The 26,871-nt window shown below is 42.4% G+C and overlaps 1 protein-coding gene across 1 annotated transcript in view; it reads left to right on the plus strand.

The window, feature by feature from the left end:
* TTC3 (tetratricopeptide repeat domain 3) overlaps nt 1-16,711 on the plus strand; it is a 119,134-nt gene extending 102,423 nt beyond the window's left edge. The window contains exons 38-46 of the mRNA XM_070488850.1: nt 917-1,013; nt 2,377-2,477; nt 4,233-4,323; nt 4,738-4,839; nt 8,040-8,401; nt 10,199-10,319; nt 10,506-10,640; nt 13,889-13,981; nt 15,166-16,711. Of these exons, the coding sequence (XP_070344951.1) occupies nt 917-1,013; nt 2,377-2,477; nt 4,233-4,323; nt 4,738-4,839; nt 8,040-8,401; nt 10,199-10,319; nt 10,506-10,640; nt 13,889-13,981; nt 15,166-15,240 (1,177 nt within the window). The 3' untranslated portion in view covers nt 15,241-16,711. The remainder of the gene's footprint in view (nt 1-916; nt 1,014-2,376; nt 2,478-4,232; nt 4,324-4,737; nt 4,840-8,039; nt 8,402-10,198; nt 10,320-10,505; nt 10,641-13,888; nt 13,982-15,165) is intronic.
* Nucleotides 16,712-26,871: the final 10,160 nt, after the last annotated feature.

A 26,871-nucleotide genomic window follows, 5' to 3' on the forward strand; every position in this document is an offset into this window, starting at 1 on the left:
GCTCAAATTTATTTTTAATATTTCATTATACTTTTAATACTAGGGACACAGGCCCGCTAGACTTCTCAGTGTATTGTTGCTTGTCTGTTTCTTTTAAGTAATTATGTTTCTCTTTTCTTTATTTCTGTTTCTATTTTATTCTTTAAAATAATATTTAAATAGATTTATTCTTTAAGTATCTTTGTTTTACAGTGTTCCTACTTCCATTTCACATTGTCAGTATAAGAAATCCTGAATTTATTGTTGTTGACTACTCGTCTTTTCCCTTGAATTAACGTGAAACTAAAAGTATTTTCAAAACTTTTCTTTTCTGTTACTTGAAATAATCCCAACTATATTATGGTAGTTTGTTGCTCTACAGTTAAAGGTTTATTAAAGAATTTTTATTATGAACCTATAAAAAGTTTCCTTTTCACCTTTATTAATGGAAATAATATTTTCATATACTGGTAACAACTATATTCAGTATTAGCTGTTGTTGTAGTCTGCTTTTCTTGTTTAATATTGTTTGATATACACATTGCCAGGAACAACTTTGTACAGATTGCTTTTTTCCTTTGGGTTATTTCCTTGTAATATATGGCAAAATAGAATTTCTGACTCAAAGGATGAAGGATGTTCTATAAAGTTGATAAATATAGTCAGATTATACTCCACCTAACCTCATAAAAATGGTGAATCACTTTCTCAACATTCCCACCAAATGCTCACTTTTAATTTCATATCTTCCTTAGACCATTTGTAAAGTGCAAAGAGCACTTGTGAATCTGTATCAGATGGTAAATATTAGGCAAGAAGTACTCTAGAAGATAGCATTTAAGTCTTTTTGTGACATGACTTCAGAGTTGGCCTGGCTTAAGACTTTGTGATCTCACTAGTTAAGTTTTTTTAAGAAGTTTTTCTTTAATATTTGCAGTAATACATTTACAAATGAGAAAAGGAAAATAGAAGAGTGTATAAAGAAAGGGAAAGAGCATTATGAAGAGTGTCTTCAGAGAGCTGTGGCTGCTGAGGTGAGTCCCGGGCTCCTGGAGACTGGCAGACACAGCAGGATGCCGTTCATTTGCTTTGTGTTTAATTACACAGGAGGCATAACAACGTTGCTGAGAAGTGCAGGGGCTCAGAGATGTCACCCATAATCCTCCTTCCCTGAAGCAACCACTGTCCGTGCATATACCTTTACCATTTTCTGCCCTTATGCTTATGTTGTGTTACATAGCTGTACTCACAGTGTACACCAAGCTTTGTAACCTGCTTGCTTTCTTTAACATTGTACGTCAGTCATTTTCCATGCTCTATGCCTTGAATGGCTTCATCATGCTGAGCCAAGTGATCTACCATGTAAACGTAGTTGCCAGTACTAGAAAAGGAACTTGGAAGTAATCCACTTATTAAGAATATACTCTCTCCTGCCCCCAGAAGAATATATACCGATGTCAGTATACTATTTGAGCAGCTACTGAGACAATAGTCAAGATTATGACCTCTGGCAATATTTGATTGAGTTCCTGAAACATGGTGGCTTTGTTTTTCTAATTGAGAAACAAATGTTATTTATTGGTATATGTGTCTATGATTATTCTGGGAAAATAAGGCTTAGTTTATTGCAATCTTCAAACATGAGTGCTTTAATTAAATATTGACTATGCAGCTGCTTCTAAGGAAAGGAAGAAAAAAAAGCCAAAGTACCTATACTTTGTGAATCTTATGCCAGCATCTATATTCCCGAGCTTGTTCAGTTCCCCTTTACAGCATTTGGCAAGCAGGTTTGCCTGGTGGGCCCTGTCAAGGTTAATGCACTTGGATTAAAACAAGGCAGATTTATGTTTCCTGCTGTGACTCTTAAAAAAATGGCCACTTGGCTTATGGGGAAGCCAGAGAGTCTAAAGGTCTTAAAACATGCCCCAGAGGCTCTTGCTGCCTGTGCTGAGAACAAGTTCTCTGAGGCCTTTAGATTCGGTAGGCTGCAGCCTGGGGGTTATTTTGCAGGCCCCTGACTCTGTGCTCACCATACACAGGACCATAGAAAAGGCACGCCAGGTGTATGTGACCCAGCTCTGTGCTTGTATACGGCTTAATCATTAAACCATGTGGAAAGTTTCAAATCTGGGGAAAGTATCATTTAAGGTACATAATTTTACTGTTGTGTTGTTACTGTATTTTCAAATTCCAGAGTTTCGATTCCTGTTTACTTGAGTTAAATTATAGCATTTATAATTTATATTTTAACTTGAGTTAAAATATAGTCAAGTTCTAGTGACTCTGTCATCATATGTCATTGAAGGAGAAACTTGGAAGTGGTTTAGAAGTTTTAACAACTTTAAAATAGTTTCAGTTTTTCAGTTTTAAAATACACGTTCTCTAATCTAATGGCAGGTATCTGTGCTTGAAAACCAGAAGGAGACAGAGCTGTATAAGTTACAGATCATGGAATCACAAGCAGAAGGGTATCTTAAGAACCTGAAGCTAATGAGCAGGTACTGTGTGGTGTCACAGGTATCTCTCTCAGCATGTCATTCAGTAAATAAAAGTTAGAGCTGATTTGAGGGAGAAAACCTTTCCATTAGGACTATTTTATTTTTAATAGTTAGACAAAACATGTTGAGGGGTTAGAAAAATGAAAACATAAACAAAAATGATAAAAATTATCCGTAATTCTAAATTGAGATACAACTAGTTAATATTTTAAAATAAATTCAGTAAGTATTTGAAAAAAATGAAAATATATATATGTGTTTTCACTAAGTAGTGTATAGGAAGCTTCCTTTCATATCAGTAATTACATTTCTCCCACCTAATTTTCAAAGACTGGCTGGTGTTCCAGCAGAGGAACGTGTCATGATTTATCATACACCACTGTGTGGGAGAGTGGGGTTGTTTGCACATTTTGTTAAAAGCTACACTACAGCGAGTAATCTTGTAGCTAAATTTTTATGCACATTATTAATCATTTCCATGCAATAAATTTATGGAATGAAGATCACATTTTCAAGGCTTTTTAAACAGTTGCCTTCCATAAGAACAGTTACTTAACAGTGTCTTAATGATGCAGAGTCTGGGAATGTCGTTTCAAAAGATATTCACCTGTGGTCATTTTTTGAACTCTCCATAATCTTTACGTGTTTTTGTTTGTTTTGTTTTCTTTTTGGAATAAGGTTTACCTGGGAATCCTAGAGGATCTTGCATCTAGCACTTTTCTATGTGGCATGGGGTTACTTTTCATCTGGTCCTTTTATTATATTCCATACACAGGTTTTGACTTTTTAATCTCAAGTTTTTCATCCTTCCTAGTGCTTTTTGATTTAAATTTCAAGCCCTCACTGTTGAACCAGAGATTCTGTGGGTCATGGAAAAAGTTTTAATATATAATTGTTTATTTCTTCATTTTTCGAGATGATTTTTTTTCTCATGGGAAAACCTTTCTGATATAGGTAAACTAATCTACAGCTGAGGCTGAGACCAAGTAGCGTTCAGATGCTCCGCACTCCCCATGGGCTGTGCATTGGGGCACATCTGGGAAACAAGGATATCGCAGACCTTATTTTATCTGACAGTATCGACTTCCTTATTAAGGTAGCTTCCTTCTTAGGGATTCTATGCTAACTCGGCCCATTCCACCAAAGGGTAACAAAAGAGAAAAGATGTGAAAGGAGTGTTCTGGTTTTTCTTTAAGATGTATAATGAGAACTCACACAATCATGGATTGATAGTGTTACTGATCTTCTCAATTAGGAGTAGAAAGCTTGTCTGTCACTTTCAATAGACCAGATTCATGAGGAGCTGAGATAATAACTTATCGTAGTCTATCAGGCCCCACCCATTATTTTACAGTAAGGTAAGGATGAGGGTTTTATTGGAATGTTTTAAATGTTCCAAGTTCCCTTTTTTTTTTTAAATGTAAAGATAGCCATTGATGTTAAATCTGAAGATGTCAAATGAAGAATGGTGAAATCTTCAAATTCGGGGAAAGAAATAAAAATTCAGGAGAATATTTGCTTTCTCCTTACCAATTTTGGGGTTTTGTTTAGATCAATAATTAGAATTTCCTCAAAGTGAGTTTGTAAGATATATAATTCTTTGGAAATAGTTGTTTTTTTGTGTGTGTGATCGTGTTAATTGTATCTTTCTCTCATATTTAAATGTTTGTTTTTATTTGTACGTAGTTCTTTCAATTTTTAAACAAATGTCTGAAGTTAGACATGAAGCAGTTTGATATTTTTCTACTTTTTCAGTGATTCTGCAGCATATCCTGACATAGAGTCTGACAGACATTCATGGGAATCGTTTGTTTCTGATGTTGGAAAAGAAATTGAGAAAGCAAAGGTAAGTTATAAAACATTTTATAATTCTGTGAAAATCTATATGCTGGTTATAATTCTCAGGAGGCTAGTGTCATTGAAACGGTTTCTTTTCTGAGCTGGTAAAGGCAATATATATTTTTTGTTGTAATTATTAAGAAGAACTTTTCATGAAAATAATGCTGTTTTCTTAACTGTCCTAAGCTGTGCCCTTGATAAGATTAGAGAAGTTATGTTTGATAAGGCTGTATTCTGATTAATGAGGTCTTATTTTGAACTTCTTGCAGTTGTAATCCCTTGCAACTCAGTTATATTTCTTGTAAAATCGTTGACCATTTGTAATGTATAGTAGGAAAAAGTATTTTAAAGTATTAATTCACAATTGTGGTTTTCCTTTGGAATTTGTTAGAAAATGTAACACTTTTCCTTCTACCTACAGTCTCAGTTTGAAGAACAAATTCAGGCAGTTAAAAATGGTTCTCGGCTCAGTGAACTTTCTAAAGTGCAGATTTCTGAGCTTTCCTTTCCTGCCTGTAGCACAGTAAGTCTATCACAACTTTTTTGTTTGTTTGTTTTTGAACAAAAGAAAACAGAAACAACTAGAAGGATCTGCAACTAAGATATACAACTGTGTACGGAGAGGGGGTTTGGGGAAATAAAACAGGAAAAAAAACCCCAGAAAACTAGTAAAGCACAGTTTCTTTCTTAACTGATCGAAGTAGTTTGTTATTTTCTAGGAGTGGGGATGGGATGGATAATTGCCTTGATGCTTTCATTGTTGGTGCTACTGTTAACCTTTTAAGCTTTGTAGCTTCTTATATGAATGGAAGATAAGTGTTTTACATCAGTGTCTAAGGACAGGACTGAGGTGAACACACCACTGGTACATGTTTCTATCACTTTCATATACCTTAGTCTACTTTCTTTTCTGGATGCTGGAGGTGGTGTGTGTGTGTGTAATGATAATCTAGGAGTAGCAGACGTCTGTGGTTCAGGCAGGCCCTCTCTAGTAATACCACGTCAGATATAGTCTTATTCCTAGATACTTGGGGGCATAAGACCAAAGTCTAGAGATTAAGATCTGTTTCCTCATCAAACACAGAACGAAAACTACCATGCCTGAGACATACGAGTCCTGTCTTGGTCTGCCATATGATACTTTCTGCTAGTTTGAGGTATTTACTGAATCTTTTGAATAATAGTGGTTGCCAAACCTTGTCTTTATATTTTAAAATATGCAGTGCAGTAAAGAAAAACATTAACTCTATTTTGTGGACTTTAAAGTATGGCTAAGCATAGTATCACTTTATTGTGTTCTGGGATACATATTTATTACTTGGACACAGAGCAGATGCTCAGCAAACACTGAATTGAAATGAATTAACCCCAGAGGAGGTCAGACCATAAGAATTTAAAGAAGGACTCTCGCCAAGATTTAATTAGAGGTATGTTTCAGAATGTTTTGGTACAACATGGAAATCTTCTAGTTCTGAAATAGTTTCCTTATAGGAGACTGTTCTCCCTGGCACCTCATTTGCATCTTTCTGCTACTGCCAGACCTTTGCCTGGGCTGTTCCCCAGCCTGGAACACTGTCCTCATTCTCTGTATTTTGCCTTTCCTTGAAAGCCCAGTTGGGGCTGCCCTCGCTTGCCCCTCCCCCTGTGACCCTTCTGTCATATGTGTTTGGTCTCTTTAACTTAGATGACCGGCTCCCTGCAGTCAGGAGCCTGATCTTGAACATCTTTTTGTCTCTAGGACCTTGCACACTAAGCATTCAAACTTATTGTGCATTCGTCTGCAAAAGAAAGTTTCTAAAACATTAAAAAGTTTGGCTACTTTAAGTAAAATATTCTATTCCAGTCCAAAATTTTTTCTCTCCATTGAGCTGAGTAAGAAATAGAATTTTGTTTAGAAGTAAATTAAAGATCACTTATTATTTACAATTTTTATAAGTTCTTATGGCAGATATGGAAGGGAAGAAAAATGTTGATTCTTGGTAGAATACTATTAGTTTTTAATTCTAGCTTATGTAATTTTATAAATACGCAAAAGAATTTCAATATCCTAAATCCTGGGAACTCTCAGTGTGCTGGGAACTTGAGTAATAAGTATCCCTAAAAATAATTTACTTTGTGTCATTTCTCCCCCATTCATTCTTTGAGGATTTAGTGGTGATCAGGATTAGATGTGGTCTGTGCCCTCAAAGTGCATATGGGTTTGGGAAAAGAGACTTTAAACCCATAATTACAAGCAAAGTGCGCGCCAAGGTTTTTCACAGAAGCATAGACTACTATAGCAGCATGAATTAGAGGACACTAACCTAGACTAGAGTCTAGGCCCCAGTGGCGGGTTCTCTGTTGGAGGTCTCAGTGAGTCACATGGGATGGGAATTAACTAGGCAGAGGAGTATGTGGGTATGTGTTTGAGGAGGAGTGGATGGTATGATGTCTGGAGGCTCAGAGTGTTCCAAACAGAAGAAACAGCATATTTGGAGGCTAGAAAAAAGAGAGAACACACTCCTTTCATAGAGAAAAAAGTTCAGTATGACAAAGGGGGTGATAGAAAGCTTATAGTACCCAGGGGTGAGAACATAGGAAACCTTATTCTGTAAGGCAAATTCAGCAGTTTGGACTTCTCCTCAGGTCACCAGAAAGCTGGTATAGGTTCAAGTAAGGGAACGACATCAGCCTTATACTTTGTGATGATCACTTGACTGCAGTGTGGAGAGATGGTAGGAGAGGGGCCTGAGTGATTTCCAGTTGACCTGTTATTAGCTCATTGCCACCGACCATGTCCTAGATCAGGGAGTGGCAGTGGGATGGGTGGAGGGCAGAGAACAGACTTGAGAGGGATTTAGGAGATACGGTTGAAAGAGCTGTGCTGCTCGTGAGATTGGGGTGTGGTGTCTGGGTGTTGGGGAGTCAAGGACGGGTCTGGGTTTCTATCAGTGAGGTGGGCACAAGGGGAAGAGCAGGGTGAGGAGATTGCAGCAAGGCTGGTTTTGAAGGCATTACGTTTGAGTGGCCTTGGACTCACCCAAGTGGGTTTGCCCATTAAGAAGCTTGGATTTGCAGGCTTGGATCTCAGGAAAATATTCTAGACTGATCAGCAGCAAGCACTATGGTTCCTGAGGCATGAGAGGATGTGAAGTGGCCTGGGGAGAGGTGGAGCAGGAGGTAGAAGTTTGGGCCTCAGACAGCACCATAAGGAGCATCAATACTTAAGGCACAGACAGGCGCTAGAACTGTAGGGAGAGCTGAGGGGGCCCTGGAGAGGTGGGAGGGAAGCCAGCAGCCTGGAGCCATGAAGAGCTCATTTGGAGAAAGAGAAGGTGACTGGCAACATGTAGGTGTCTCTTGGTCTTAATGTGATGGAGGCTGCTGGGGGCCTTGGCAAGGGTGGTTTTGGGGGTGTTGGGACAGCTATTTTGATTCATTAGCCGCATGGTTTTCTTCTTCTCTTTTTTAGTATGTGGGCCGCCAGCACAGCATGGCCTCTAACAGAGCAGTGTAGGTCCACGTCTAGGAACTGAGCCTGGGCCGCCAAGTGGACCACACTGAGCTTAACCATTAGCCACTGGGCTCACCCCTGATCAGTAAATTTTTTTAAACAAAAACATTTAATTTATTGTATCCAAGTAGCCTGTGCAATTGAGCACCCAGGTTTTATTATAGTTGTGCTTAATTGTCAGTCTGTCCGTGGATGTTTCTCTAAATACTGCTGTGGTGTGTTCCTCACAGGTTCATCCTAGGTCACTTCTTGAGTCTGTAGGCCGTGATAATCAAGGTCCCTCGGCTTCTGTGAGTCACGAGACTGGAAGCCAAACAACAGCTCCCAAGGATTCAGATCTGGTCTCTGCCAGGGACTGCTCAGCGGAGGCTCCCTCTCCACCGCTGCCAGGATCGCTCTCCAGTCAGCCGGAAGTCGCCCGGCTGCCAGAGCATAAGAGTGCTGGCCAAGCATCACAGTCAAAACAAAGCCTCATGGCGGACCAGAAGCTGCCTGTTCCTCCAGGACGTGCTACTCGTTCAAGCCAGTCTCCAAAAAAGCCATTCAATAGTATTATCGAGCACTTGTCACTGGTATTCCCCTGTTACAACAGGTACGGATATAAATGCCTATGACTCTGTTAACTACTATTGAACTGAGGTTTCCTGCTCAGATAAAATTATGGCCAATTGGGGGCTGAAGTGGAAAGGAGTGCATAATCGTTTTACTCAGAAAGACAAGTGCTGCCTTTTCTTTTCATAAACATAGAGGTGAGCATTTTTGGATAGCCTTTTTAATGTGCATATCTAGACTGAAAACACTGAACACTGGTTAATCACCACTCATCAGAACCCATGGCAATTTGCTAAAGTTTTGATGATATCAGTAACACTCTCCAACACTAGTTACAGAATCACTAAATGAACTGCAAAACGCTAGTTTCATGTCATTTTGGGAAAAATAAACACATATAGCAAAGAAGGCAGCAGCATCTTACACCTTGTTGGACAACATCTGATTTGTTAGGCGTGAGACTGAGGAGACTAGATGGAACCTGACAGCAGATCAGGCGTTTGGGCTTGTCACAAAGGCATCCTCCTGAAGGTGGGAGAGCTGCTTTTAACTGGGTCAGCTGGAGTTATCTTCCGGACACTTCAGTAGAGCTTCTGCATTGACCTCTGACCTCGCACCCCAGGTTAGTGCGAGGGGGTGGAGGTGCTCCTTGGCTCAGCCAAGGGAAACGATGAGGTTGAGGGAGTGTCTCTGGCATACAGCTGGGAAGAAAGGAATCCACATCTAGGAATGACTCTCTGCACCTTCCATGTTATTTCTGTCTTTGATATAATGTTAGTTGCAAGCTTTGAAATTATACGTTTGAAACAAAGTAGTCATTAAATTATGATTGGCCAGAATTAGTGTTTGGCATCCATCAGTAGAGCCCTGCCCATGTGTAAGTATATTTTGTCTGCACATGGGCGTATTTCGCCCTGTCTCAGTTTGAGAAATGTAAGTTCTCTCAATAGCAATTACTATGCCAGTTGTAAAAATATTCATGTTGTAATTACTGAAAGTACTTAGAAATAAAATTGTTTGTGATCCTGACCAAACTTGATAGAGTGTAAACAACCAAATAGAAACACATTATTATTTTCTGAAAGTTAAAACATTTGGGGTATTAGTGGTACAATATCAGGTTCCTCTTGATTAATAGTATATTCCCATCCACGGGTAACTTGTGAAACGTTCAGGCTGTGAAAAACCTTCTGGGTTAGATGTGTGAGGAAGATTGGCCCTGAGCTTAACATCTGTTGCCAGTCTTCCTCTCCTTTTTCTTGAGGAATATTGTTGCTCAGGTAACATCTGTGCCAATCTTCCTCTGTTTTATGTGGGACGCCACCACAGCATGGCTTGACAAGCAGTGCTAGGTCCACACCCAGAATCTGAACCTGTGAACCCCAGGCCACCAAAGCAGAGCATGCAAACTTAACCACTGTGCCCCCGGGCCAGCCCCTATTGGTTAGATTTTTTAAGGGAGGAAGTCAACAAAAGTAATTTCCTCTTAGGTAGAGATTTTATTGATTTCATGTCAGAACCAGTGGTGTCTGATCATTCAGTGATTTTTGCATAAAGCTATGATGGAGCCAGGCTGTAAGAAGTCAGTTTTCTGAGTAGGATGGATGTCCTAAATGGATCTAGCAGACATGCTGTTACTATGAAATTCTATTAAATAAATATTTAGAAATAATATTGAAATTTTCGTAACTCCTTGGAAAGAGAGATTCTGCTGCTTTTTATATGCAGTTAATATTGTAGCTTACAAATTAATTTTGTTTGTATTTGTTTTTGTTTCTTTTAATTGTTGGGTTAATAATGGCCCAGTGGAAAACTTTATCTCCACTTTCCCTTTCAGCACCGAGCTTGCTGGTTTTATTAAAAAAGTGCGAAACAAAAACAAGAACTCGTTGTCAGGTTTGAGTATTGATGAAATTGTCCAAAGAGTGACAGAACACATTCTAGATGAACAGAAAAAGGTCAGTATTTCATCCAGATACAATAGAATGTTCCACTTTGTCCTTATCTGTTTATAAAATGAGAACTGTAAAAAACAACAAAAAAAATGCTTCCAGCCAAAATGTGGAGAGGGATTTACTGAAGACAGAAGATGGTCAAGCTTTTGAGTAACTGAACTTGCTTCCCCACCCACGTTTTCTCTGTAGCCCAATCCAGGAAAGGACAAGAGGCCATCTGAGCCCAGCTCTGCCGCTTCTGTGCCCAGAGCCTCGCAGGGCCCTCCCTCGGCGATCACCGGACCGTCACCCAGAACCAAGGGGCAGAAGACGGAGGATGACCCCGTGAGTGTTGTGTGTGTGACTGTAGAGTCAGTTTTGGTTTTTTTAATGAACAACAAGAAGGAAACAAAGCTGTTAGTCCATGATTGAGCCTCGTTCTTTTCATTTCTAGACCTGATTTATTTGATCTTAAAATTAGAAACCGGGGCTGGCCCCGTGGCCGAGTGGTTAAGTTCGCGCGCTCCGCTGCAGGCGGCCCAGTGTTCCGTCAGTTCGAATCCTGGGCGCGGACATGGCACCGCTCATCAAACCACGCTGAGGCGGCGTCCCACATGGCACAACTAGAAGGACCCACAACTAAGAATATACAGCTATGTACCGGGGGGCTTTGGGGAGAAAAAGGAAAAAAAAAAAAATTAGAAACCAAATATGGGTGTCCTTGAGTGTCCCGTCAGAACAGTCAGTAAAGGACAAGGTCATTGTCTCTCTGCCGTGGGGCCCCATGCAAAGAAACCCCTAAACTGAAGAGGCTAGAGGAGCTCTGACCTCATGGTTGGAACTGGACCTCAGACAGTGAAATACATTCATCTTTTATATCGAGTGTGGTGTTTTGAATAGTTGGGAAAAATGATTTTTGAATAACTTTCTTCTGTGTGACCCTGGACTTCAGAATCACACAGACTTGGTTCCATCGCTTAGTAACACTGTGGCTCCGATCATGTCTGCTTATTCAGCTTGCTGTCTGGATGAAGTGCTGCAGTAGAATGACCAGGCTCGAGCGCTGGTCGGTTGCTTCCCTTCTTACCCCCCTCAAGTGCCCGAGGGGCCCCTGGAATGAGCTAGACTTCAGTTGTTTATTGTCCTTTTAGACAATAAAAATGTTACATTTTCGTAGAACTTTTTATAAAGTACCTTAATATCTATGACCTCAATTGATGAAGCATTGTAATTGCCTTTATTTTCTGAATGAGGAAGTTGAGGCACAGATGACTCCTGCAGCGCGCCAGCGTGTGTTCATTTGAATGAATGTGCAGCATGTAATTCCCTAATCCTCTCGGCACTGGCTGGCTGGTTGTGGGGACCATGTGGTAGGCACTGAACACATGGTTAAAAGAGAGGCCGTCCTCTCTGTGGCTCAGGACCGTGGTCTCCAGATTGAATTCTGGTGTCACACATTTTCCGTTTTGTCCAGCTGTGGTACCAGAGTGTAGGTGAAATTGAAATTAGAAGAGTTGCAGGCCCATTGTGGAGTCAGCAGTGCAGGATTGCACAGGAGTGCTAGGTTGCTGACTTAAGCTGAGCTTAAGCTGAGTCTTCTTGCGAACTTATTTTTATTCCTCCCGTCCATTTTCACCTTTTACTACCCCTTGGAGATTTTCCACACCACATACACTCAGGTCCCAGAGGGTCTCACCCCCGCGCTCACCCCAAAGAGAAAGCTCTTGAGCGTGCAGAGCATTCCCGCAAGGCCTGACTGAGTCCCTCCCTCTCCCAGGGGTGTCCCCAGCTGGTCACAGGCCCTGTGGTCCTCCAGCCAGGCAGCGTGCTCAGCATTCCCACTGACACCTTAGTGTGTGTGGTGGGTGTGCAGGTGTGTGTGCGTGCCTGCAAGTTTATTGGCCACCTCCACCCCAAGATAGACTCTAATCACCTGGGCGGAGAGATCTTTGTATTTCACAGTTGATGTCGTAAAAGTAAAGGTGTAAAAGCTGACTTAGAGTAAAAATACGTATTCAAACTGGAATTAATTTGATAATTGTAAGTAGTTTTTAAAAAATTAAAAGTAGTTTGCTTTATATTTTTAAATTATAAAAGTAATACATGTTCACAATAGAAAATACAAATAAAAAGAACATTTAAAGAACCCCAAATCCCCCCAAACCAGTATTATCACATTGGTATATATTTTTCTGAACCCTCTTGTATGCGTTTGTATGTGAATTTAGTCTAAACTGTACAGACGTTTTGTGTCCTTTCTTTTTCCACTTAGAAATATATTGTGCCCACTTTCCGTGCTAAGAAATAGTCAAACTGAATTTTTCAAGCCAAGCCTACCTCTGAGCTTGGTAGAGGTCTTAACCGGCCTTTCCCAGCGTTGATGCCTCCATTTTTCCCAGACCCTCCGATTGGGGCCACAGAGGAGGGAGAAGAAACTCATTCTGCCCCATCTGCCCCATCTCTGCCTGGGCAGCGCCCATGCCTGGGAAAGACAGAAACTACATTCAGCAGTTCACGGTCTTCAGTCCTTTAGGCACTGTCCCCAGCTCCACTCCCTGACCTTAATCCCACTGCCAGGGCTGCATTCATTCACTCCCTCAACAGTTTATGGAGCATCGGATCGGGGCCAAGTTCCTTGCCAGCTGCTAAGGACGTTGAATCAGGGTGCTCAGAGTTAAGAGGGGAGTGCGAGTCAAGAATAATGATGCAGCGTGGGGTGATGCCGTGAGCTGCAGGGGAGCTCTGTGCCTGGTCCTAGGGGGCCACTCTGGCTCTGCTTTCACATAGGAGATGCTGTCTGTGCTCACCAGACTGTGAGCTGCTTGAGCCGGAAACTCTCCCATTCATGTGTCCCAGAGCCCGCACAACCCCTGACCATGGCTGTTTGCTGAATGAGCCATCACTTTGTTTTGTTTTGATTTGCACAAGTAATCCACATTCATAGAAACTTTAGAAAGTAGCAAAGGAAAAAATTAAATCTCTCTTAACCAAAGTAACCATTGTTGCTATTTTCTGTCTTTCCAGACTTTTCTAGACATCTCTCTATACACACATTCTCTTTATTTTTTTAAAAATTGAATTATGCGATACATACTGTTTTGTAACCTACTTTTATTCAGAGGGATGTTGTGACCAGCTCTCTGTGTTGGAGATTGTGGACTTGCACCATGATTTTCATCGGCCCGATGATAGTCCATAGTGTGTATCTGTTGTAATTTATGTTACTGTCCCCAACTGTTAGAAAGCTGGATGAATGATTAATTTGTAACATTCAACTAGTACCATATTTTAGTTGTGGGGTGGGATAAATAGGCATTTATAATATTTTACCTGGGAATCTGGTAACCATAGAAAACATTTTTTTCTCTGAGAAAATTAGAACTTTAAAAGTATGCTTTTCCTTTTTATGTTTATATTTTTTTCTAAGAAATTCTATTAAAAAAATAAGTTGTTCCCTCAGTCTGCTTAGCTGTAATTGGGAATAATTTGCCACCTTAGTGATGAAAGTGTTTGGAGGCCACTTGTAGGAGGAGTTCGTGTAGTAAAAAGGATTGTAGTTATTCATTATTATTCAGATACGTTTGTTTCCACAGGCACTGGGTGCAGATTCCTGTGAAATATGCCATGAGGTGTTCAAATCCAAAAATGTGCGTGTGCTAAGATGTGGGCACAAGTTTCACAAAGGGGTAAGCATTCTCTTTGGCCATCCTCATATCATTCCATTTTGACTATGAAGTATTTTGAAAATAAAAAGGGACTTCTTATCTAGGCATCAATGCTTGTTGTGTTTTCCAAGCATTTTCTTTGTAAACCTCCTCGCATCGATGTTCACTGTCTCCCTTTGCAAAGGCTGGTGCTGTGGGAAGGGGCGAGGTGCTGGGCCCGAGGTGTGCGGCTTGGCAGATGGTCCTCTCCGCCCATCACATCATGGGTGGAGGAGAACAGGTGGTTCCATCAACCACTTTGGTGCTGAAATGCAAAGCAGGATTAGTTCCTTTAAAGATGATTTCTTACACAAGGCTAAATTGATGCACAGTGCAGCATTTGTCAGTTTAGTGCAGTGTGTGAAGTAAGTTTAGCATTTTAGAAAGGAGAACTAATGCTAACTGGGTCCCTTGTGCCTGACCCCGGCAGACCAGCTTGTACCTTTCCAGGATTTGTGGGCGACTGTTTTGGGTGCTATGAGCATTCTTCCTGCACCCCTGCCGCTGGGTCAGAACAGATCAGGTCTCTGCTGTGTCAGTTCATTGATCCCTGAGAAAAGCGATCGACATAGTGTGCTCACCAGGAGTTGGCAGCTCGCAGTCTCTTGCATGGCCTGCCTCCCTCAGGTAGAGCGGTGTCATGCCTGGGCCCTCAGACTCTACACACACACCCAACTCCATAGCAGCAGCAGGCCAGTCTGGAGCAACCTGGGACCATGATGTGTAGACAGGCTCCATTAAGGGCTGCAGTGTGCGGGCTGCCGGGGTGTGCAGGGACCAAGACCACACAGAGAGGGGATGGGTTAAGAACTGGGTGAGTGAGTCCAAGAGCCAAGAAAATGCTAGCCTCTAGAAGTCAAGGCAGGTGAAGCGCCAAGAAAGGGACTGGAGTGTGGGGGGAAGCGGAGGAGAGGGCAAGGCCATCCCCTGAGGTCAGGTCAGAGGCCCCGAGTATTCCTGGGTCAGAGTCTGAGGAGGGATTGTTTGTTCCCGGGGCTTGTTCCGCACTCCGAGTCTGAGCAGGCTTCAGTGTCCCTGAGTGTGGGAGGCTCCAGGCCCCCGAGACTTCAAGGTGAAGTTAGCCGTGTCTGTGAGGAGCAGCATAGGAGAGCTGAGGCTCCACATGCTCCTGAAGGCATTAACAGAGTTTCTTTCCTCCTTTTCAGTGTTTTAAGCAGTGGCTCAAAGGGCAGAGCACTTGCCCAGCCTGCCTTGACCGTGATCTCCTGTCAGAAGAGTAGCCGGCACTTTCCGGAAGAGGCCAGCCTACTATTCTAGGTAGTCTCAGTTCACTGGAGAGTGATTTGCTGGTTTGTTGACTTGGAAGAATAACAGTATGCTAAAAGGCACACATCTGAAGATTCTTTGCACTGTGGGTCACAGTGCTAATAAATGGAGAGCTTTAATATAGTTGATAGTAATTTGCCCACTCTGATTCAACATTTTGATAACAGCCAAAGGGTGGCTAATAAAATTAAGTGTAACCACAATTCTTACGTTTTTGGGGCTGCTACAGAGGCGCTGTCTGAGATGGAAGGCTTCTTTTGGAAAGTATCTGAGCGCCTCAAAGCAGTACTTGAATTATAAGTATTCTTGATCTATTAAAGTGCCCCAGATTAAAATTTTTATGAGTCAGTGTTCCTAAAAATATGCCTACATTTTTCCTCAGAGATTCTGCATTTAAAAAATGGGCTTAGGCAAACCACATTTTAATATGTAATGTTAAAGTATTGGCTGATTTAGACCAAAAGATTCAAATCTCTTCTTGAAACACTGCATAATTTTTATTTTTCATTTCATGATTTTATTTCCCCCTAGTAGATTTGTAAAGTGCTTATTTTTCATCTTGTAAAGATATGATCTGATTTTTGAAAATCGAGTACAAAACACTTTATTAGTATCAGCCAAGCCTTTTTTGTCCCTAAAACCAAGGCTGCATATTCATCATCCCAACCCCACATTTGGAACTTACTCTCTGAGTACCTTACTATTCTCATTAGTGGCATTTGTCCTTCTTCATTACTTAGATGACAAGCGTTTGGGTATCTGTCTCACACAACAGTCACTGTGGGGAAACAGTCACCACCATGCCCCTTCCTTCTCCCACCACCAAAAGAGATTGTGTAATTAGACAGTCCTGAAGTGTCCCTGTTAGAGTTGCTCCGGGGTTGACGTTTGTGTAAAGTAATGCATGCACTCTTGTACTGTGGCTTGAGAAGAAAACTGTAACTGCGTTAGAAACTGTGAAAAATTAGATATCTTTAGTGACTTTAGACAGTGGTCAATGTAGAAACATGAATTCTGGACACATTCCATTTCTCTCAAACAGGAAGGATCAAAAATGTTTTTCAGTGTGTTCTTTGTTCCCCTGGAAGCTCACAATCCCAAGTTCATGAGCCGATGTGGTCGCCTTCCTGTGCCTTGGTTCCTTGTGAGTTTTGATGTGATAGTGACTTAGTCCATAGAAGCTCACTCGCTATTTTGAAGCAGATTCTCCATGCAGGTCCCTAAAGCATTGTCTGCATGTTCATAATAACTGAGAACTGTAGATACTAAGATATGTAGGAGGGACCAACTTTTAAAGCAGCAGGTATGAAAGAAGAGAGCAGCTGGAGAGTGAGAGAACGTGTTTTGTACATAACTTCCAATACTTGTGAACATGCCTTACACATGTCCTGTAAGTGTCAAAATAAAGAGCATTCTAAAATAATAGCAGTTTACTGTCGTGCTTGTACAGTCTTTCTCAAATAATTGTAAAAATGCATTTTACTTGAAAATTCAAGACACAAACGTTATGTTAACATTTTAAAAAGTGACTTCATTTACAAAGAAGAGCCCTCTTATGCCCGAGGAGTCTAACCACTGGTCTTAGGACATTTGAGAGCCTGGATCAGAACATTGCTTTGTGCCTGGATAAAGGTTCAAGCTCAAGTTCACAAGATTCGCTGTTTGAATTTGTGAATGGGAAGTTTATGCAGAGATGACAGAGTTTACTCTTTTAGGCTAAAGTAAGAGCTTTTTCCTGTGAATACTTATACGAATGTTGAAGTTAATCAAATTGCATTTCTTAGTATGGATTTTTTCTTTTATGGATTTGTGGATTCATGGCCTCCTCAGGCCGATCAGCAGGGTCTCCCTTTTAGAGGACCCTCTGGGTATACTGAGCAGTAAGAGATGATTGAAGAAAGCCAGTAGTACCAGTATTTGTTTTTACTCTGATAGCATTTAATTCAAAATCATGTATAACTTAATGCAGTGACTATTCCCAAGAGTTTATTTTCCCTCTGACTCAACTATGCTATAAATAATGGCTAATCCAATATAAAATTGGAATGGTGCCCCAGGAGTGCACAATTTTGCTACGTTTTAAGGTGATTTCAAAGACTGTATAGTTGAGGCAGGTGGGCAAAGTGATGAACACACCACAAAACTGAAGCAATGAAACTATTTTAGAGTTTTTCCATGGGATGAGCCTCTCTGGAGAAATGGGTTAAAGGAAACAGGTGGAAGAGACAATAGCAAAGGTGGAACTCCGTTCATCAATGTGTACTTGTTGATGAGGCTGATTAGAAACAGTGAAGGGGCTGGGAGGACAGGCTGTCAGAATGAGGATCAGAAACATCTCCAGTGTGACTCTTCATGAAAGAAATGGAAAATATATTTAGGTGTTTTAAACTTTAGTCAAACTTGATTAATAAACTTTAGTCAAACGTTAATAAAAGAATAGTTGTAAAAAGAACTGATCATCAGTAGAGTCTAATCCCTTTTTATTTTCTCCTCTTCACTCTGACATGATCTGCTAAGGGGAGACTCCACCTTCGTGTAGCTGTGTACCTTCAGTGCTCTGCTGAGGAGGATGGACAAGGCCTGGAAACTAGTGGAAACAAATATGTGTTGAGTGCCTACTGCCTCCTAGATGCTTCGATAGAGCAGTAAAAGAGAGACAAGGACCCCATGAAACTTGTTTTCCAGTTAAGTAGACAAAAAACAAATAGTGTAATTTCAGGTGGAGAGGAGGGTTTTGAAAAAGTGGCATGGAAGGTATATAAATTAATAGTAAAATCCTTGGGGCCGGCTCAGTGGTGCAGCGGTAAAGTGCGCACATTCTGCTTTGGTGGCCCGGGGTTTGCCGGTTCGGATCCTGGGTGCGGACATGGCACTGCTTGGCAAGCCATGCTGTGGTAGGCAACCCATGTATAAAGGAGAGGAAGATGGGCATGGATGTTAGCCCAGGGCCAGTCTTCCTCAGCAAAAAGAAGAGGATTGGCAGTGAAAAGTCAAGCCATGAAGTGGAAGAAATCCAACAAACGACTCCAGAATTTATAAAGAACTATTAGCATATCAATAAAAAAATATTTAGAAATGAGCAAGAGATTTGAATAGGCAGTTCACAAATATCCAGATGATTAATAGGCATTGATAGCCAAATTTGTTCAGTATCCATCATCAGGGAAAATATAAATTAAAACCGCAATGAGATATTTCTGGATACCCACCAGGATGGCTAAAATAAAAAAAGACTGACCATACCAAATGTTAGTGAGGATGTGGAGCAACTGAACTTTCATACATTGCTAGCGAGTGTAAATTGGTAGAACCACGATAACAATTTACTAAAGCTAATACTGTAGGACCTGTGACACAATTGCACTCACGCATACACTTGAAATACATGCAGTAGTACAAGTATTTTCATGCTCGCTTCATTCATAATAGCCTCAGACGGGAAAGGACTCAAATGTCCATCAACAGAAGGATGGACAGATCGTGGTATATCCATCCAGTGGGATGCTTCCCAATAATGAAATGAAGGAACTACCACTACATGAAACAGAAGAATCTCTCAAACGTAATGCTGAGCAGACCCAGCCAGGCAAAATAGAGGTCCATTGATGTGAATTCCCAGAAGAAGAAAGCATGGTGGGAGAGGTGAGAATCGTAGTTACCTCCGAGATGCTGCGGCTGCTGACAGGAAGGAGCACAAGGTTGCCCGTCAGGGCTCTGGAGATGTTCTGTAGTCTTCAGCTGAGCAATGCTTACAGGAAGGTATCATTTGGAAAATTCATGGAGCTACACTTTTTAAATGTCTGCACTTTAGTTGCACAAAACTGAACAACAACAAAGCTCCCTCCAATAAAGAAAAAAAATGATGAACCTGGGCCTGGCAGGCACGGGGATTGCCACTGTCCCTGGTGGAGCTCTTGGAGAGGCTCGTCACCCACCTGTGCACACAGCCCTCACAGCTGTCAGACTGAATTCCCACCCTGAGGCCCAGAGCCCACCTGTCCCTGTCACCGCAGAACAGGTGCGCCTTCCTTGGGTTGGCAGCTCCTGCAGCCTCCCAGCGCTGACCCCTGCCAGCCGGCGGGTCTTCTGGAAGCTGCTCTGTAGGGTAGTGAAGAACGTGAGCCTCATGCCAAACTTGTTATTGCTGCCGAGTCAAGAGAAAAAGGCCACAGACCACACCTTGCTAGAAAGGTCGTGCGTGTTATCTCGGAGTTGCCTGGTACTGGCAAGGGGGACCAGCCACTTTGCAAGGACCAGTCTTGCCGTTCTTGGACCAGGGGAAGTCTGGGGCACTGGAGTTGGCTCCCTGGCCCCAGTCACAAGAGCTCATTGTTAAACTTTCAGGAATTTTGCGAGCTGGCTGTTAAACACAACTACTATTGAAAATTGAATTTTATAAATTTACAGTATTAAATAAATTATATAAAAAACAAAGGCAGTTGCTTTCTGATTACTACAGTTCATTATTATCTATGCTTTTGGGGGTTACTGGTGTATGCAGTATCTGTATGGTGGAAATACTAGATAATGGGATTCTGTGCATCTCTCACCAACTCTGCTCAATGGTGTCACATAGGTAGCTTGAAATTGGCTATGGTGGGAGTGTTTACACCACAAGAACTGACAAATGCTACATATCAGGCCTCCCTCCTCCTGTGACGGCAGGAGTTTGGTCTGAAGGAGAAACAGCTGGTCTGATGGCACTGAAGTGGCCCTTAGTGTCTTTCTCATTTCCTATTGGACATGGTGATTAGGGTCCTGTAACACATAAACCCTTCCGAGATGATTTAGTCTGCTCTGTTTGGTGAAGGTCCTCACTGTCGCTGCCGTAGGTGCCTTCTGCCCCCTTCCTGGGCCCCGTCCTGGGTCTGCTCCCCTTTCACTGCCATCCTGGAAAGAAGACACTGCTCACCACTGTGCCCAGGACATGCTGGATCAGAGACAGAGGCCCGAAGTCTGTCGTTGAGTCAGCCTCTTAGTAATGCCTTCAGAGCCCCTCCCAGCGGCAGCTTTGTTCCTCCGTCACAGCGGGCCCTTGCTGCAGGTGTTCCTCTGCCAAAAGCCAGGGCAGGCACCCTCTTTACCTCTGGCGAGGCCCTGCCTCAGGAGCGTGCAGGTAAATCCAAAGCAGGTGTGCTTCACGGGGTGCCAAGCAAGAAACACCCATGAGGACAGCTCCGAGCCAGGGACGACTCCTCTTACCTCCCTGGAGGGAGTGTGGGGCTTGAAATCGGGCCAGCCCTCAGCCTTGCCACAGAACCTCCACATCAGAGCCGCTGGCATTTATTACCCGGGCTTCTGTGGCAGGGCACTTCAAAGAGAGAGACTTGCTCTTTCTAACATGTGCTTTTGTGTCAAACAGAGGTGTCATTGTTTTCAGCAAATACCTTGGGACTCGAGCGAATAAAAACCATTCTGTTTTCTAACTCTTTTCCCCTCCGTTTTTCAAAAGTTTATGTATAAAGGCATTTTGCCTAATTCCTTCAGCCTTCTCTTTCAGCTTCTATTTATTTGGTGTGATAGAAAGGTCTTAATTTAGATCTCCCTGCTACCGGTTCCAAGAAATCTGCCACCAGCTCCGAGCTTCGTGTCCTGAAGTGCCACCCCATTCCAGTGGGGTGAGCCAACAGCCTCCAAAAAAGAAAGCGATTGAACAGACCAACACTGTGCCTCCAGACGCTGGCTGCTGCCCCAGTGCCAGCAGGACTCCAGCTTTTCTGGGGGCCTCACTGGAGGCCACGCTGCCTTTGCTTCCAGTTGCAAAACTACCACCACCTCTACATTGGCCAGACCTCTGAAAGCCGAGGTGTAGCTCTTGCTACAACCCTTCCCTTAGGGCCATGGCCATCCAACCCTGTTTCCTGGGCCTTTATGAGGCTACTGAGCCGACATCTCCCCCCTCCCATCCTCCTTGTCCCCACTGGGGACCTCTCCTGGGGAACAAGGGCCTCATCCCCGCTTCCACCTTCACTTCTCCCAGGGAGCCTCTCTGGGAGTAAGCCATATGGTCCTCATCATTTTGATGGGCTCATGAACTCCAGCACATCGGCTATTCATTTGCTCATTCAGTCATTCATCAAATCTTTATTGAACATCTAGCATGTGCAAGCGCTGTTCCAGGTGCTGGAGATACAACAGGGAACAGAAGAGATAAAAGGCCCATCCTCAGTCCTCAGCGTTCCAGCAGGGGAGACTGGCGTCAGCTGTGACAGTAAAATACTTGGTACTCACCGGTAATCTGGAGAAAGATGGCGCCGGGAAAGGGGTGAGGCCGTGTGTATGGGAGGGGAGGGGGGGTCACAATTTTAGAGAAGCCGGGGAGTGCAGCCCTGAAGGAGACGGGGCAGTGGGGGCGAGGCGGGGCGGGGGTGGAGGAAGGGAGAAGGGCGTGCAGCCCAGGCAGAGTGAAAGCAAGAACAAAGCCAGCCAAGGACAGCCTGCTGGGTGCTTAAGGAGAGCGAGGAGGCCAATGTTACCCCTTGATTTGGTGGGTGTACAGAGGTGGGAGGTTCCCAGGGCATGGATAGGGCCCCCATGGGCCGGGCGGGAGGCTGAGACAGCCGATGTCATGTGGAGGCACCTATGCGTCTGGCAGGCAGTACACCTTGCTGGTGAGCCCTCGTTAAATATTAGTTCTGCATGTGGGCTTAGACTCACAGGGGACTGGCCCCGGGGCCAGGGAGGGGGCATTTAGGATGCAATTTAACTGTGTTCTGTCAGCCTCCTAGCTCACCCTTTGCTCTACCCTCGACACCCCTGCCCCACTGCTGTTCTCCTCTAGTCATTTGAAATACCGGACCCAATCAGGCCCCACAGACCTGGCTTCAGTGGATCTGCCGTGCAGGGCTGGGAGGACTTCAGTGGACCCCCATATCCTGGGCCCGAGCTCCTTCACTCACTACCCCCTGACCCCAGGTCACAGGCTCCTTCTCACTTCACCTCCTCACACCTGGCCTTACTGTAGCCCACAACAGCATCGGGGCTGGAGCAGCCAGCCCCCTCCCGCTGCTCCCACTGCAGGCTAGGACCCCCGGGCTTCCCTTCATCCCACCATGCCCCTACTCCCTGCATCCCTTCCGTAGTGTGGCCTCGGTAAGTTATTTAACCTCTTGGAGCCTCAGTTTCCACAATCACAACACACATTAAATGAGGGTGCCTTGCATATAGTAGCTGATCAATAAACACTTAAAAAACCCACCCCAGCTACCGGACAAGAGCCACACACCACGAACTGCCTATGGTGGCCTTCAAATCTGGTGCCCCCAACCCCGGTCGGACCCTCCTCACAACCCCCAGACATGGCCTCTGCCCCTCAGTCTCACAACGTGCTTTTACGAATGACTATTTGTCAAGCGTAGTAAAGCATTCCAGCTATTGCTGAGTGATTACGAACACCCCAGTGTTTAATTTCCCCAATAACCTACAAAGTAGAGATTACTTGTACTCATATTTTACAGATGAGGAAACAAACCTAAAAGGCTAAATAACTTTCCCAAGGTCACCACGTAGCTGGAAAATGTCTGAGTCAGCATTCATACGTGCTAGGCCAGCTCTGCTGGAGCCATTCATCTGTTGGCCACTTCTCCCCTTCAGCCAGAAAATCTCAGGTTCCCACATGTGACAAAACCTCCTCCAGCCATGCAGCCCACAGAATCCTTGGAAATCCTATTTCACCTGCTGCATGCACCCATGCCGTAGCTGCAGTGGGGTCCCCTTCCTGTTACCTCATGAGGCCACACAAGTGGTGTCCCATGGTTACATGGCTTTCTCCGTGGTTACAATGCTACAACCCCTGTGCCACTCACGTTGTTGGGACAAGAAACATATGCCTTCACTGAATCCCCAATATCTTCTGTTCCATTCTCATCTTATGTGTGGTAGGAGCCCACTCTGTTCTTGGAGCCCACTGACTTCTGTTCTAATTAGGCAAGGCTGTTTTGCCCTTGGATTTTCCTAAAATTTTTCGTTGGCTCTCTTTCCCTCTTTTTTTGCTTCTCTCTTCTTTTCTTCTGTGCCTTTAGCCTATCCTCCCAGCCTCCTGTCCCGTGTCCATCCTAGAGTTACCTTTATTGCTATCCTGGATTGGACCCACACCTGCCTCAAATGCATGCTTTTCTCTTACTTGGTTTACAACCCTGTTTTGCTGGCGTACATACTCCAGAGGCTCCAGGAAATACCAACACTGTATAAGACAGCTGAGTGGGCCAGCCCTCGTGGCCTAGTGGTTAAGTTCAGCGTGCTCTGCTTTGGTGGCCCAAGTTCAGTTCCTGAGCACGGACCTACAGTGCTCTGTTAGTTGTCATGCTGTGCTGGCAGCCCACATACTAAGAAATTAGAGGAAGATTGACACAGATATTAGCTCAGGGTGAATCCTCCTCAGCAAAAAAAAAGAAAAAAAAAAGACAACTGAGTTCCAAATAAGAAGCGGAAAGAAATGTGGCAAATGGCACGAAGCAATAAGTGCAGTCTGGAAGCATATAGTACAATTTTAAAATTGTAGCCATTTTAGTATATGTAGTGGTATGTCTTTGGGGTTTTAGCTTGCATTTCTTTAAGAACTAGTGATGTTGAGCATTTTTTCCTGTGCTTATTTGCAATCCATTTATCTTCTTTATGGAAATGCCTGTTTAAATATTTGACTCATTTTTAAAATTGGGTTATTTCTTCCTATGATTGAGTTGTAGAAGTACTTTCTGTATTCTAGACATAAGACATTTTTTGGATATATGTTTTGTAAATATATTTTTCAAGTCTGTGTGTGGCTTAGTGTTTCATTTTCTTAACTATTTTTAACAAAATAGGAAAAGGAAAAGTTTTTAATTTTGATAATGTTCAATTTATTATTTTTCTTTTATACTTTGTGCATTTTTTCCTTTAATCTGCCAAACTACCCAAGGCCAATAAGATTTTCTCCTAGAAGTTTTATAGTTTTAGCTCTTACAATTAGGTCTATGGTCCATCTCTAGTTAATTTTTGTGTGTGGCGTTTTCATGAAGATTGAAGTTCATTTTTCTTTTGTGTACAGCTAACTGATTATTTCAACATGAGTTTTTGAAAAAATTATCCTTTCCCCATTGAACTGCCTTGGCACATTTGTTGAAAATCTATTGACACTGTAAGTGTGGACATATTTCTGGATTCTCTATTCTGTTCAAATGATATATTTGTCTATCTTTATGCCACTCTTTATTTTTTTTGAGGAAGATTAGGCCTGAGCTAACTGCTGCCAGTCCTCCTCTTTTTGCTGAGGAAGGCTGGCCCTGAGCTAACATCTGTGCCCATCTTCCTCTACTTTATATGTGGGACGCCTGCCACAGCATGGCTTGCTGAGCGGTGCCGTGTCCGCACCCAGGATTCAAACCGGCAAACCCCGGGCCGCCAAAGTGGAACATGCGTACTTAACCGCTATGCCACCGGGCTGGCCCCTATGCCACTGTCTTGATTGCTGTTTCTTTGTATTAGGTCTTGAGATCATGTAGTGTAAGCCCTCCAACTTTATTTTTTCAAATTTGCCTTTGGCTATTCTGTTCTGTTGGTTTTCATATATATTTTAGGATCAGCTTGTCAGTTTCTACGAAAAAGCCTTCTTGAATTTTGATATGGATTGCATTAAATCTTTGATCAATGTGGCGAGTCTTGACGTTTTAACAATATTGAATCTTCCATTCCATGATCATGGTATCTCTCTCCATTTATTCAAGTTTCCTTTAATTTCTCTCAGGAATGGTTGTAGTTTTCACTCTACAGATCTTGCACCTATTTTGTCAAGTTTATTTGCAAGTATTTTCTTTTTGATGCTGCTGTTGATGTTTATTTTAATTTCAATTTCTGATTGTTTATTACTTGGCTATTGAAATGCAAGTGGCTTTTGTATATTTATGTTATATCCTGCAACCTGGCTAAACCTGCTTATTAGTTCTAGTAGCTTTTTTGTATATTCTGAAGAATTTTCTACATAGATGATCACAGCATTGGTGAATAAAGACAGGTTTTTGTGGGGGTTTTTTAAGATTTTATTTTATTTTTCCTTTTTCTCCCAAAGCCCCCCAGTACATAATTGTGTATTTTTTTTCTTTAGTTGTGGGTCCTTCTAGTTGTGGCATGTGGGACGTCACCTCAACATGGCCTGAGGAGCGGTGCCATGTCCGCATCCCAGGATTCGAACTGGTGAAACCCTGGGCCACCAAAGCAGAGTGTGCGAACTTAACCACTTGGCCACGGGGCAGCCCCAATAAAGACAGTTTTAATTCTTCCTTTCCAATCTGGATGCCTTTCATTTCTTGTTTTATTGAACTGCTTACAATGCGATGAACTACAGTGTTGAATAGAAGTGGTGAGAGCAGACAGCCTTGACTTGTTCCTCATCTTAGGCTGAAAGCACGCAGTATTTTACTACTCAGTGTAATATTAGCTGTAGGTTTTTCATAGATGCCCTTTATGAGATTGAAGAAGTTCTTTTATATTCCTGGTTTCCTGAGAGATTTTTTTTTAAATCAGAAATCAATGTTGGACTTGAATGGCTTTGTGCATCAATTTGGATGATAATATAGTTTCCTTTTTTAGTCTTTTAATACTGTAAATTACATTGATTGATTTTCAAATGTTGTCATTCTTTCTTTCATGGGATAAACTTCATTTGTCATCCTTTTTTTTTGTTTGTTTTTCTTTTTATCTTTCCTTTTTACTTTTTATTAAGATTATGATAGTTTACAACCTTGTGAAATTTCAGTTGTACATTATTGTTTGTCAGTCATGTTGTAGGTGCACAACTTCTCCCTTTGTGCCCACTCCCCACCCCTCCTTTCCCCTGGTAACCGCTAATCAGTTCTCTTTGTCCCCATGTTTAAATTCCTCATATGAGTGGAGTCATACAGAGATTGTCCTTCTCTGTCTGGCTTATTTCACTTAATATAATTCCCTCAAGGTCCATCCATGTTGTTGTGAATCGGACGATTTTATCCTTTTTTATGGCTGAGTAGTATTCCATTGTGTATCTATATACCATATCTGCTTTATCCAATCATCAGTTGATGGGCACTTAGGTTGTTTCCAACTCTTGGCTCTTGTAAATAGTACTGCAATGAACATAGGGGTGCATGGGACTTTTGGAATTGCTGATTTCAAGTTCTTTGGATAGATACCCAGTAGTGGGATGGCTGGGTCATATGATATTTCTATTTTTAATTTTTTGAGAAATCTCCATACTGTTTTCCATAGCAGCTACACCAGTTTGCATTCCCACCAGCAGTGTACGAGGGTTCCTTTTTCTCCACAACCTCTCCAACATTTGTCACTTTTTGTTTTGGTTATTTTTGCCATTCTAATGGGTGTAAGGTGATGTTGGTCATACTATTATTAAATTCAATTTTCTAATTTGTTTTGGAATTTTTGTATCTAAGTCCATGAAGGATATTAGTCTATATTATCTTTTCTTTGTAATGTCTTTCTCTGGTTTTGATTACACAGTGATTTTTGGCCTCATATAATGAGATCAGAAGTATTCCCTCTTCAATTTTCTGAAAGAGTTTGTGTAGAATTGGTACTAATTTCTTTAATTTCTTTCATAAATGTTTGGTAGAATTCAT

Source organism: Equus asinus, chromosome 18 (genome assembly GCF_041296235.1).
Source record: "Equus asinus isolate D_3611 breed Donkey chromosome 18, EquAss-T2T_v2, whole genome shotgun sequence".
NCBI classification, from domain to species: Eukaryota; Metazoa; Chordata; class Mammalia; order Perissodactyla; family Equidae; genus Equus; species Equus asinus.